The sequence below is a fragment of the Macrosteles quadrilineatus genome, unplaced genomic scaffold, assembly GCF_028750875.1.
Source record: "Macrosteles quadrilineatus isolate MER2022 unplaced genomic scaffold, UCM_ALF_1.0 Scaffold_7__1_contigs__length_78375512, whole genome shotgun sequence".
In the NCBI taxonomy this organism is placed as follows: Eukaryota; Metazoa; Arthropoda; class Insecta; order Hemiptera; family Cicadellidae; genus Macrosteles; species Macrosteles quadrilineatus.
Window position 1 is genome coordinate 50,940,191 of NW_026542600.1, and position 15,269 is coordinate 50,955,459.

The following is a 15,269-nucleotide window of genomic DNA, read 5'->3' on the forward strand; positions in this document are numbered from 1 at the left end:
AACAGTATAAGCATAAATATATGTTTTAAGTGTTGTAAGACGTATCTTTCATTTACTTTCCGTAAATTTTTTAACACGTACAATGCTGATAAAGAAGTTATTTAATAAAACAAAGTAAATAAAACTTAAAACAGCCGTAACTCCGTTAATATTTGAGGGCGTGGAAAAATTTTTGCACCGTTATATTCAGCTAAAAATCTAAATTCTGGTGATATATAAGGCTACGATTATACTAGGACGCTGGCGTCCAAGAGGCTAGCGTCCCACTTCAAGCCGAAAATTACGTGATTTGTGTTGGGATGCTAGCCTCTCGGACTGCCATTTTATTTCAATGTTTTGTCACTTTTGTTTATATCTATTTAAATAACATTAGGTTTAACGAGTTGCAGGTTTGCTGCTTTAAAGGAGGCTTATAAAGATTGTTTTTAGTAAAACATTAATAGCTCAGTAAAAAACAAAATGGCCAAGTTTTATCAAAATATATCCATACACAAGCGAATTCCAACAGTTAACAATATTTTCTATAAGAATAACATGGGAATTTTTAATTTACACTTTTTTGAATTTTCTCCTTAACTAATAACTGTACAAAAACACTTTAATATACTAAATTATTTGTTTTTTAGCTCATTAAAATTGTCTAGAGAGAAATTGGGCAATTTTGTGTTTTGCGGGTCAAAAATAACAAAACCCCTTTTTTAACCCGTAAAACCCCGTTCCCAAGGTCCGTTCATGCTGGTTCGTTAACTCACAAACACATCCCGCCCTTCACCTTAATAGCCACCTCTGGGGACATCAAATTGAAAACGTAGATTGCTCCCGGGACCAGGTCTTACCATGAGACCTATGGTAACAGCTTATTCCCTATATTCACGCACTTGTCGAAAGAGAGCGTCTCGGATGCAAGCCACCTAGTATAATGCGCCACATTTGAACCAATGCCCCACAACCGATTTTGTGCATCCCGGGAGGCAAAAAGTCACCGGGCGCTCAAATTTCAGCCTCCCAGCTGGGAGGCACAAAATCAAGCGTCCAGTGGCTTTTTTAGCATCCGGCGCTGGCATCCCTAGTATAATCACCCCCATTCCATTTAATGCCCCACTAGCGTCCCGGACGCCAGCGTCCTAGTATAATCCTAGCCTAAATCTATATAGGTTCCCACGGTCATGTTGGTCGCAATAAATACCGTACCAAGAAATCTATCCCCTCCACGTCTTGATCCTACTATTAAAACTTAGCTTAGCTCAACTGCTGAGATTTGTCAAAAGACCAATCAGCTGCAACGTACACGCAACAGTGATTAATAAATAAAGGCATTCAACCAATGTAGTGTAGAACATTTTGAAAGTATAGGCCTGTAAGACAATTGGTTGCAATAAACCAAATTTCCAAACATATGTTAAAAGTGTGCTGCTGTTTAAGTAACTTAATCCAAATTATATTATACAGCAGGTATTTTAAATCAGTCCCAAAACCTTAACGCATAACATTAAAAAACACAAAAAATATGGAAAAACAAAACAAATATTATTACTTTAAACAAGTCCTGGTTCCTAAACCTAACCTATATCAACAGTCAGAACTAGATTTACCTGCGACGTCGATAAAGCCCGAAAATTAGTAAGAGGGTTCCTATAAATATTGTTACTTTTTATTCTAAACATGTTTAATTCTTGAACAGAACTTATCGATCGATTTTATGTCAAATGTACTTCTCAATCCTAATTCATTTCCTTAGTAAGTAACACAAATAGACAGGTGACACGGTGACAGGACAGGTCTTCTCTGGTAGTGGTAGTGGTTGTGGTGGTAACATGTAAACAATTGTACATAACAACGCACTGAAAGCACGGTGCGGCACACGGGAGATTTTTCAGGTGCCGTTTAGACGTCACTAACTGCTTGCGTCACCAGTCCACGCTATCACCGACACAGCGATGGTGGGCAGATTTTCACATTACTGTTACCTAAGCTAAGTAGGTCGAAACGTCATCGTAGATTCGTTCGATTCGGGAAGTCGATGTTGTTTTGCAACATAGCATTCTAAATCACCTGAGGGTATGGGTCCTTTTCCAGACCAATCCTTCCTATCTGGTATTAGTACTTTGAAAGGCTTTCCAAAGGAGTATTTTTTGGACATGTGATCTGAAGGCAGGTCCAATTCATCATTGTGTACCACCTGAACAATTTTGGAGTGGCCTTTATTGTTTCCTGTGGTTATCAATAAATTTTCACATCTAAGGCGTTAGACTGTTTTTCTTGCTACCACCTTGATGTAAATGTCGATAGGTAGCATATCAAGCAGACAATCTAGAGCTGCTCCAGGACAGCTACTTACTGCCCCAGTTATCATTATAAGAGCAAGCCTCTGAACTCCTGCTAAAGCTTTGACAGCTGCAGTAGATTCCTTCTTTGGCCACCACACAAGCGAACCATATAGAATGGCTATGTAGGATAGGATCCCAACCATTTATAATTTTATATTTATATATGTATCATACATTATTTATGTATGTATCATATGCGTCCTAATTATTCATGTTTTATTTTATGTTTTATTACTCTATGTCAACTATGTTGTAGTACTCTTTCAACGGAACATATACGAACTGTAGTAAATCATACGATATGACGTAACTCTGTCTAATAAATCCTATTGGTGGAACAAACCCGATCACGCCACTTCCCACTTCCCTGAGCTGACCGTGTGCCGGCTCTTCTCTCTCTCATTCTCATAGTCTCATACCATACCCATCTTGAATCCGTCATTACCTCCACCATGTTTGTGACTTAAATGCGTGTTTTTTGTTTATAGTGTATTAGTACCCGTTCTGTAACAGGGCGTACATTATGTAGAGATACGAAAAAGACCAAGGCTGTTCTACTGTGACTATCAGATTCATAGAAACGATGATAACAGATAAAGGATCAAATCGATAGAAAATATCGAAGTGACTATGTTGCAAAACAACATCGACTTCCCGAATCGATCGAATCTACGATGACGTTACAACGACCTGCTATACGACCTGCTAAGCTACGCAGCAATGTGAAAATCTGCCCACCGTCGGTGTCAGCGTGGACCGGTAACGCAGTTAGTGGCGTCATAACGGCACCTGAAAAATCTCCCGTGTTTTGCACCGGCCATACTTTCGTAATTTATATGACTGCCTCTATGATGAGTATTCAAAACATTACCGATTACCATTAATAGCTCAAGATTTGATATGATGGGTTTTGGAGAAAAATTGTGTACTTTTCCTGTCGTGGGTGTTCATTAACCATATTGATATGCCTACAGCTTCGTAATTTATGATACTGCCTCAATGATACTTATACCGAGTATTCTACACATTGCCAATTACTATAGAATAGCTTAAATTTTCATGTGATGGGCTTAGGAGAAAAATTGTGCCCTTTTTGTTCTTGCACGTCCGCATTAACCATATAGGCCAATAGATTTGCCTACAGCTTCGTCATTTATGGGACTGCCTCAAGGATACTTATACCGAGTAGTTCTTTCATCTACGGATTGTGGTGAAGACATCGAAGGTAAAAGATTACCGTGGATATAAATGAATTAAATTAGTCGTTTATTGATTGTGTGCAGCATATTTGATCAATGCCACTGTAAGGTTTATATATATATGTATGTATGTGCGTATTAAAACCATCTTATTCGTCTTCACTCAACTGTAAAACACGTGTTTACGTTAACACCGGCTGTGGGAGTGGAGGTCTGCGTTCAGCGATGCGGCACACGGGAGATTTTTCAGGTGCCATTATGACGTCATCATTAGTGCTGAAGACTCAACCATAAATAAAACCAATATGAATCAACCAAGGCAACACTAAATACAGAGCCAAGAGCGTCGAAGTATGCATGTAATTGAAAATGTTTTAGTAACATCTTAAAGATTTCATATCAAGGTTATAGTTTAAATCTTTCAACAAGCTATTTTATCGTTCATCAGTTCGCCTACATATTTCAAACTAATCAGGATATCTCTCCCTCCCTAGTCCCTTCCCTGTCTAAGTCTTAGAACCCCCCACCCTGTGGGTGGGCAGATTTTCACATTGCTGTTGCTGTTAGTAGGTCGTGACGTCATCGTTTGTTCGATTAATTTGGGAAGTCGACGGTGTTTTGCATCATATCAAAACATTTCACATCGATATCGATATTTGGCCAGCGATAGACGTCCAGAAGATTATCTAGTTCAGCCCACACTTGCAACATCTTGTTTACAATGGAGATTGCATTTCTGGTTCATTCAGATGGGATAAAAATTTCGAAGAATAAACTATGTTTTTGACATCCTAAATGGCCGTACACTAGAGTCACTGACTTTATTTCACTTAGCTACATACTTAGACTTTTCTTGACGGAAAACATGTTTATAAGAAAATACATCTTTAAGTTTATTTAAAAGAATAAGTAGGTTGTCGAGTAGCACAACAACCAACACAGCTGTTTCGACAAAACTGTTTGAGCTACCGGAAGCGGGGTTATCAATATGAAATATTTAATTTGTCTTATAATCGTTTTACAGACAGTTAAAACCTCACTATTATCTCTTATATTAATACGTGAGGGCTGTTTTTTGTGAACACTACTCCTCCCTTATTTGTGGAACAGTTTCAACGATTTGTGTTAAAAGATTCGGCTCAATTCGTAGTTTTTGCATTATGGTTTTAGAATTTAAAAGTGCTTACCCTTAAGGGCGTGAGACCATTTCAAAGGTCGGGTTTTCACCATAAGAATTACATTGAACAAATTTATAAACAAAAAACAGCTGTATATAAAAAGATACCCCCGCCACAGCAAACCTACAGACTTAGCGAATTTCCGATTGGATTTACACTAATGTGTCTCCTTTAAAAAATCACATTTATTCCCTATTTAAATATAATTAGTTTAACGAGTACTTAGGTTTGCTGCAACAGGGAGGGTAAAAAAGTGTTTGTTGTTGTAAAATGTTAATACTGTAGTTTAGTAAGAAATGAATGTATTTTCTAAATTTGATCAAAATATGTTCATAAACAAGCAAACTACAACAGTTGACATATTCGCCATAAGAATAACATACAGTGTTAGCAAAACGGGAGTGCCGATGGAAACCTGTGGGGATGCGTGTGTGTGAAGGGACTTGACCTGGCCTCCATCGGCACTCCCGTTTTTGCTAACACTGTAAGAATTTTAAATTTACAATTTTTTGGAATTTTATTCGTAACCATTAGGCACATAATAACGCTTCAATATACTAAATTATTTGCTTTTTAAGCTCTACAAAATGGTTCTGTAAGAAATTGTGAAATTTTGTGTTTTTAGGGAAAAAATGGGGAAAACCTATTTTTACCCCATAAACCCCCTTCCCATAGTCAGATCATGCTGGTTCACGATCTCGTTTCAATAAATGTAGGTTTACACGTTTGTACCAAATTTCATCAAAATCGGAGCATTTTTGCTTGAGTTATTGAGCTAACGAACACAAATATAATTATATATATATATATAGGGTGGAAGGGGTTTAAACGTTTTATTTTATATTACGTGCCCATTCATGCACCAAACTTTTTTAAACTTTACACAGTTTACAAAGTAGGTTCTAAAAATATTCTGGAAAAATTTCGCAAATCCTGTCAAGCAATTACTAAATGGCAACCTTCATGGCCGTTGAATTGGTCGCGGAAATGATTTTTTAGATTGGCCACCCCGATCATCTGATTTAACCGTTTGCGACATCTTTTTATGGGGTTTCTTGAAGGAACAAGTTTATACCCATAGCTTCAATAATGATGAGGAACTAAAACGATCAATAGAAGAGGAACTTCTCCGGATACCGCAGGGTTTCTTTGTAAGAGCTTACGAATAATTTGTTACGCGCTGTTATCAGTGTGTTGCTGTGGATGGGTTACAGTTTGAATAATTTTGGACATTAAGGTTTTCCATTAGGCTATGTTCTAGTTTTTTTATTTAAGTCATATTGCCCTGGAAAGTAACAAGAAAAATATTTTATAAAACCAAAAATACCTTCTTTAATGCTTTTAAAGCATCGTTTTTCAATATGCCGCCATTTTGTTTCTACTAAGGTTAGGGAGTTGAAATTTTTCCAGAATATTTTTATATCATACTTCTTAAACTGTGTAAAGTTTAAAAAAGTTTGATGCATGAATGGGCATGTAATATAAAATCAAACGTTTAAACCCCTTCGTGGGACACCCCGTACATATAGCCTATACAAATTTGAATGGTGTTTTTGGCCTCTGGGGACATCAAAATGAAAAAGTAAATCGGTCCCGGGCCTAGGTCTTACCCTGCCACCTATGGTAATAGCTACTTCCCTATAGGGAAATTTGCTAAAACTTGAGCTAGGTGATCACTAACATGTTTATTAACCACAGAGGCTATATAATTATTTTCTAATGAGGTGAATATGTTGTCCAGTAAATTATCACCTCGTGTAGGCTAATAAATTGTCCTATACATTCCATACATACTAAGAAGGTTTACAGAGTCACTATCATTACAATAAAGTTAAAAAGTTAAAGTCCCCACATGCAATTGGATCGATATTCTTTCTGCCGATTTATTTGGCTTAGCAACTTTTCTAAGATGCTAAAAAAAATGTTGGAAATTTCCATTAGGACTACCATATATGGTCACTAGCAATACGTTTTATATTTAAATATCTAATATTTCAACAACCGTTAATCAAAAGAAAATGTATTCATATCATCCATTACCGGTACTTTATGGATGTGTCATAACAAGAAAAAATTGCTGTGCCCTCTGAATCCTAGAAGTTGGGCAATAGCTAGTGATATGATGAAGCTCGTTAATTGATTTTTTTTGTCCTAGGACGCTAGGCACGAGCCTGGGATTGTTTTTCACATTACTTCAGGCTAGACCCATGGATATTTATACTTTCTATATCATAGATTTATTGATAATTTCCATCATCCATCACCTGGACTTTCCCACAGACATTTCTTCTGTCCTATTGATATCTATTTCCCCGGACTCCTAATCAAATCAAATCAAATCTTTTTATTGTCTTTCAGCTCTACAAAAGCAATTGACATTGTCAAATGGCATCTTATCATTAAAGCATTAAACATAGTCATAGAATAAATAACAGGAAGCTTGATCTTAAATAAATTATTTAAAAACTTATATCTAAAACCTCCAAGTTACCAACGAGAACAGATAACAGGACAGACAACAGATAACAGTAACTCCTAACACAGTACACTCTTAATATATTCTAGCTTTAGTACCTACCTACACCATAGTTCTTATTCACGCCATAAGTTCCGTGTAGGATGAAACCCCTCGTGTTAATAGGCTATACTTGGTGCCAAGTCTACTCCATTCTTGCTGAAAAACATTTTAGGCAAAAGCCTAAGCTAACCTGTACTATTCTTATCTACAAAAATGTTTAGTCATATTTTCGAACTGCATCAAAATGTACCCCTAGGATTGCAAATATGAAGAAGTTGTGTTCTCCATACAATGGGTCGATTATAAAAATTCTGGATTTAACAAAGGTAACATTTTGCTTTTGAAATGTGAATAATGCTGGCTTTGACATAAATGATTTTCACACAATAAGAAAAAATGTTGGTTATGTCTAGAAAACAATGACAGGTATATGCAATCATGTCTATTAATTGATAAAGAGGCAATATTTCGTTCCTATATTTGGGAATAGCATTTACAAATCAAGATATTTATATAATAATTACCTTTGTGATGCTATATGGTATTTTATTCTATTCGGACAATTGAAATCCTGATACTGATTCTTTTTAAAGATTCTGTGTGTTCAAATGTACACGTTAAATATTGCAAATATATGTTTTAAGCATACAAATACATAGTTTGTCTAATTAGATGGTTTGCACATTTCCATCATTGTATATATCATATAATGATATATATTATGTATATTATTTTGGGTTTAATTATTTTAGTTTGCTTACATGAGATGATTCTTTCAAAATACTGTAACAGTACCTCAAATAGTCTAAAATATGGTTGTTTAGTGATGGAAAACTATAGTCATTGTTGTTAGCATTAGTAAGAATAAAACAAAAGTTGTACAAGGAAACATCATTGTAATTTATTCAACTTTAAGTTATGTTAAACAATTTAAAAATAACTTACAACTTCTAAGTGTAACATACCCGTAAGGAACAGATCACATTTTAACATTTATTAGATTGATTGTGAAACTTCTAATCAAAAACATAGGCCCAGCATACAGCTAGTTTGATACAGATGCATAAGCAGCAAGCAAAAAAGCCGTTGGCGCAGTTGCAATCGCAGCATTTGCATCTGCAAGACCTGCATCTGCAAGGGCTGCATCTGCCAGGGCTGCTGCTGTGGCTGCAACTGCAGTGGCTGCAATTGCAGTGGCAACATCTGCAAGGGCTGCAACTGCAGGGGCTGCAACTGCAGGGGCTGCAACTGCAGGGCCTGCAACTGCAGGGGATCCAACTGCAGGGGCTGCAACTACAGGGGCTGCAACTACAGGGGCTGCATTGGCAGCAGCATTCTTCATGGTCACCCTGTAACAATAATTAGACATATAGTAGCATCCGTGAACAAAACAATACAAGCTTAACATAAATGAATTTTTCCTCCTTTATGTTGCCCCTGATGTGCAGAGTAAAAAAGGTGATATCAACAGTGTGGCTGTTAATGGGAAAACACTTCATAGAATAGCTAGCGTAGAGCTAAATAATAGACTATTAGTATGTTAAAGCTTTGCTATGCAGAAAATAAAAAAAAAAACACAGTCACTTTAAAATTCCCATATTATGGTTATGGAGAATAAGTAAACCAGTGGCAGCGATAGTGGGCTTGCAATGTGGTTGGGGGGGGGGACATGAGCTAGGGGGTGCCCTCGAACCTTGACTGGGATTTTTTGGGAAATTTTATCGGGAACTGTTTTGCTTTGGAAACTTTTGATTTTTAATTGATTTTTTTTATTGATTTTTGAACCGAGCAGAGCCTGACCTACAAGCTTAAGAGATCAAAGAAGCTCACGAGACTGTTTAGATTAACACTTTTGCCGCGATCGCAGATATCGACAGAAACATTTCCCTGCGGGAGACAATGTCCACACGACCGCAGGAGATGTTCAGGATTTTGCTGCGACAGTGGAAGACGATTGTTTCCGTGACCGTGAGAGATATTCAAGATTTTGACGCTATTACAGAAGACGATGATGAAGTTTTTTTCAACGGAAGATATATCTAGGATTTTGCCATAATTACGGAAAGAAATAATGTTTCTGTAACCACGAATGATATTAGGGATTGGGATGCCAACGCGGGAGATGATGACATTTTCATCTGATGATGTCCTAGGTTTTCACGGTTGACTATGATAATGGTTCCATGACTACAGGAAGTATTCACAATTTTGCTGTGATCATGGAAGACGACAATGACACCTTGAGAGACGCAGTGCCAAGCAAAGGTGCAAGTTTAATTGAAAATACCTGTGGAATTTTTTTTTAAAGATTATTGGGAGAGGGGGAGTGAACAGACTTGTGGGGAAGCCGGCGGGGTCTTATCGCCACCACTGAAGTAAACTTGCTTGGTTATGAACATATTTTTATCAAAGTTGGAAAATTTATTCATTTTATACTAAACTATTAACATTTCACTAAAATAAAACTTAATTATTACCCTGTAACAGCAACAAAAACTTTAATATAATTTTTTGAAAATTTAATATAAAAAAAATATTGTAAATTTAGTAGCTCAATCAACTAATAACTGCTCCAAACAATAATCTTGGAAAGGTTATTCGGTTTTGCGCTGGATTAATTTTGCCTTGGAAACATGTTTTGGACCCTGTTAAACTGTGCAATTCGCCCTGTCCCCTCATATTATTTAAATGGGGAATAAATATGACACTTTTAAAGATATTCTTTAGTGAAAATCCAATCAGGCAAATGAAATTTTGCTTGGGCTGCAGGTATGCTGCTAGGGGGTTATTGTGATATAAAAATCATGGCCGGAATCCTATATGAAATATTCAAATGAATCTACTATTCAATTTAAATCGTTTGGCTAGCCGTAATAAAGCGTGAGCACTAAAAAGCCCATCTTTACTATCTGAGCTAGATGGAAAAATTCATTTTCACAATGCTCAGATAACCATTTATTTTGGAACTAACAAATTGATAGTACAACAATGGAAGAGGCATATTAGAATGCCCAAGGCAGGAATCCCAGGAACTAGCCCTAGTGTTGGTGATTGTCAGGAGTGAGTTGTATCACTGTTTACTCAGGACACCAAACACAATTTTAAAAAGTATTGAGCTCAAGCACACATGCAAGGTGAAAGAGTAGTTAAGTTGGTGGAAATAATGATATTTTAACTTGCACGCCAAAACAATTTACATCAGTTCTCTTTGTATTAACGTAGGATCGAATAAACAGCATCGCACAAAAGTTAATAGTCTAATAAAATTGAATAAATTAAATGCTTCATTCTATGCACATGCTTTATTGTATGGAAACTATCAATAAACTAAGGCTCACTACCATAAAATAGACATAAAAAACAAAATTTTAATTTTACAATGTGATAAGAAGTCTACTTGTGATTGCTATTCTATGGTGATACTGTATCTAAATTATATTAGCATGGCAAAACAAAGGAATATAAATGGTGCTTTGGAATGTATTGCATTTTTTTAACCTATTGCAAACCTAGATTAATTTTGTTTTTGTTAATTTTTAAGACAAAGTCATAGTTTATTAAATTATATATTTTAACCTGATCCTGAAGGTTGTTGTAAGTGAATAAAAGTACGGTTAATAACTTTTGTATGCGAGGTGATGGTGGTAATAGTGTCTCGACAATAACATTGGCACGCGCATGTGCCCTTATTCAATATGAGCAGTAGCGCCGGTGCGGCGAGCCAGCATAGTGGCAGTGGCAATACGACAACATCCCTTCCCTACAACTTTCTCCTTTGTTTCAGACCAATGTTGTAACGAAGTCGATGCGTACTGTTGAAAAATACTTTAACTTAACCAACAATTATTTCTCGTAATAAACTTCTAAATTAAAATGCTTTATTAGTCAGATTTTTTTCAAAATCAATTCGCAAAATATGTAAAGTTATTATGGCATTAATTTTTATTTTTAGCCTTTTAAAAAAATTATCCTTCACCATGCGCCTCCTGAGGGCTTGCGCCCATCGGCCCAGGCCTCTTGGGGATATTGACAAATCCGTCCCTGCTAAGAGTAAGTTGTATACATTATCATATGGGAAGTTGACTGAAAGAAGTTCTCCCATTGACTGGGTTGCATGTAAAAGCTTGAAATAGACATTGGCTACATGTTATTTAAATTTTCAACGATTTATATTATGCTGACACATTATATAATAGTGCATGTATTGTGTTAAGAAAGTTCTTTTAATAAATAAATATTTCTATTGAAAAAGCAAGTGACTGTAGTTCAGCCAGGGGTGCCCAGAAGGAGGGTACTGTGGCGCGTTTGCGCCATGGGGGAATGATTTTTTGGTAGCTGTCATAATGAATGTATAATTTTGTATAAGCAGCTTGAAATGTGTTTCTAAGTATAGTTCACTTTTAAAACCAACAACATTTTGCCATTAAGATTGCTTCTAAGAATGGTAAAAACGCACCTTGTCAGACAATCCTTAACATGTTGTACGGTAGTGTCGTATTTTACTTGTTACATATGTTTTGGCGGTTCTTTAACTCTACCATCGTCAGGCTTACAAAAATATCAACTTCTGGAGGTGTTGTAATAATTAGTTTCAAACATTTAATACAAAACACAAAACGATTACTATAGACAGGCCTATCAATTCACTCGTGTACATTGACGTCGGCAGGACTGGAAGTAAACTGAATCAGGTTCAGGTTATGACGGACCGACGTGGTCTCTGGAATCTGGATTGTCGTCTACGTTTTCAACAGCTGATATTGGTCTATTGTAGTGACTGAGAAGAGTGTTGAAAACATAATGGCATTCATGAATTTATATATTTCAAACTCAAAGTATTTAATAAATTTCCTTTCCTGCAGTAATGTAGAATTTCGAAACCATAATTTATCCAGCATATAAATTGGTTACTATTGTCAATAATTTTGAATGGAAAACTCAATTATGAATCCTATTATATTTCCAACACTCTCCTTTGTCACTACAATTAGTCCAATATCAGCTTTTGTTAACACAGACGACAATCCAGAGACCACGTCAGTCCGTCATAACCGGATTCAGTTTACTTCCAGTCCTGCCCACGGCAATTTACACGCATGAATTGATAGGCATATCTGTTATAGTTTTGTGTATTGTTTTTAATGTGTGTAACATATTCTGACGACACCTCTAAAAGTGGATCCTTTTGTAAGCCTGACGATGGTGGAGTTTAAGAACCGCCAAAACATATGTAGCAAGTAAAATTTGACACTACCGTACATTTATTAAGGATTGTTTGACAAGATGTGTTTGACAAGGGTAGGTTTAAAATATAAGGCAGCATAAATTGGGGGGGAACTCCTCCTTTATCCTGGGGGGGGGGGATTGCGCCTCTGGGTTTGGGGGAGATGGGCACCTCTGGTTCAGACACAGATTTGTGCTTTCGCTTTGTCATCAAATGTTTTCCTCGATTTATGTTAGTGACTGAGTCACCACTAATGCAATCCAAATCATTTTCAAAAATAACTTCACCTTCCTGCAAAAATAACTTCATGTTATAAAATAAACATATTATGTTTTCTTCTATGATTGTCTGTGCTTAAGTGTTATTATAAATGCTAGTCAGTTTATAAGAATTACCTAGCTCAAATCATTATAAATGTTTCTCTAAAGTCTAGTGTTTCTGCCTAAAATAAACTGTTAAAAGTTCAAACAAGTGAAATAGTAATATTTATTATCAATAACTGTGATGGCAAAAGCATGAATCAGCAATAAAACATAGATTTTACACAACATACCTCTGCCCTAGCTTCAGCCGTATAGAACGACACGCTGGTGCTAGAGGATGATGTGATTGGCGTCGTGTTGACTTGGCGCTCAGAGGAGCTGCTAGAGGGGTATGGTGTTTCACTACTAGGAGAAACACTGGTGATTGGTGAACTAACGCTGGTGGTTGGTGAATCAACGCTGGTCATTGGTGATGAACTGGTCTCAGCCGTATAAAAGCTTGTTTTCGAAGATTCTGGTTGTATTGTAATTACATTTACTTCTATTGGCGTTCTATCCTCGGGTTCAGAGGCAGGTTGTTCCAAGGATTCAGAAATTTTGTCCATCTTGGGTAAGCTGAAACACAAAATGCAATGGGTGCAGGAAATTTACTTTATTAATTTTCTTCAGATACACTCACTGAACAAACAGATGATTGTAATTGGTTTAGTGCAAGATATTTTTACTTTCTCCCCCTATACCATAGTATATGGAGAAAGTATTGTTTTCGTCAAAATTTTCGAGTTTGAGTTTTAAGTGGATATATTCGTTTTGGGTCCCCCTGGACCCAAAAAAGTGGTTTTCGAAGTGATGTCTGTGTGTGTGTGTGTGTGTGTGTCTGTGTGTCTGGATGTGTACAGAGCTAGGGACTACACCTGTGGTCCGATTTCGATGAAATTTGGTATGTAGGTTCTAATCCATGGTATCTCCAGGCGTTTTTTTCATTTTTTTGAAATTTTAATTTTTAATGGGGATTTTCCCATAAAAACCCATAAAAAACCGGAAAAATCGGATTTTCTCAAAAATGGCCCGAACGATTTTGATTAAAATTTAGTATGTTGTAGCCCTTTAAATTCTGAACAAAATGGTACAAATCCCATTTCTGTAAAAATTACGGTTCAAAAGTTATGGTAAATTATGTTATTTTTCCATAAAAACCCCATAAAATAACGAAAAATAGGATTTTAGACAAAAATCCAGTTTTGATTTAACATAGTAGGTTATGGTCCTTACAATTTTGATAGTTTTTTTTTTTCATTTTTTAGAAATTTTGATTTTAGATGGGGATTTTCCCATAAAACCCCATAAAATAACGGAAAAATAGGATTTTCCCAAAAATGGCCCAAACGATTTTGATAAAAATTTAGTATGTTATAGTCCTTTATATTCTAAACAAAATGGTACAAATCCCTTTTCTGTAAAAATTACGGTTCAAAGTTATTGTAAATTATGTTATTTCCCCATAAAAACCCCATAAAATAGCGGAAAAATCGGATTTCCCAAAATTGGCTCGAACAATTTTGATAAAAATTTAGTATGTTATAGTCCTTTAAATTCTGAACAAAATTGTACAAATCCCATTTCCGTATATTTACTCTCACCGTTTACACATGATAAAGGTTGTTGACAAACTTATGGGAGAAAGTATGTGTCAGAATGCTGATACCGTTTATTTACTTATGTAATTTTATTTCCAACAGCTAAAAACACAAATACTGCTGGTATATATTTTAAAGATTTCTTTACTTTGTGTAACATACATATAACCAATATAAAAGCCTTTAACTTCTTCACTGTACAAGTTTGTGAGTTAAACGTTGAGTGTAAAAAGTTGCACTTGTGTGAGGCAAAGCCGAGCATGTGAATGTTATTTTCATGTATGGGGCAAAACTGAGGTTGGGGAAAATTGGAGAAAGTGCTGGGAAATCACTTTTGAAACAAATTACGAACGGAACTTTTATCACATTCGCTGTAACAGACTTCTGTGTAATTAAAACTATTATATTTGCTATTTACCATTATTCTAATATGAAAATAAAAGCAAATAGGTTGAAGCAAACAAACCTACATAACAACGTAAACAAAAAACTATAAGTTCAAGGTCAACTTATGTTTATTGTTTAAACAAGCACTACAAGCTAAAATACAGCAAATAACTATAGCTTTCATGTATATTTCTGTTTACATTTGAATTGATGAACGGTAAACACAGCTGATTCCAATCATACAAATAAATTGTAAACAAACACTAGCGCAGGTAGTGTGTAAATGGAGAACTGATTGACAGCAAGGGAAAAGAAATTCAAAGCAAAAGAAAATCAGCTGATATGTTTTCCCTTGCTCTAAATTAGACTTTGGTAAACTATTATTTTCTATTATATCAGCTGTTAAAATCAATAATAGCTACTATATACAGGGTGGAAAATGTTCAGGGACAGTTAAATATTTATAAAAAAATAAAAAAGATAGAGCTACGATATTTGGCACAAAGTTACTGAGGGGCATCAAAATCATTTCAAAA

The 15,269-nt window shown here is 35.8% G+C and overlaps 1 protein-coding gene across 2 annotated transcripts in view; it reads right to left on the minus strand.

The window, feature by feature from the left end:
* LOC128997847 (cytosolic 10-formyltetrahydrofolate dehydrogenase-like) overlaps positions 1 to 1,724 on the minus strand; it is a 63,118-nt gene extending 61,394 nt beyond the window's left edge. For both annotated transcript variants that reach the window (XM_054423607.1, XM_054423608.1), the window contains exon 1: positions 1,593 to 1,724. In XM_054423607.1, coding sequence (XP_054279582.1) covers positions 1,593 to 1,664 — 72 coding nt within the window. In that variant the 5' untranslated portion in view covers positions 1,665 to 1,724. The remainder of the gene's footprint in view (positions 1 to 1,592) is intronic.
* Between the last annotated feature and the right edge of the window lie 13,545 nt (positions 1,725 to 15,269).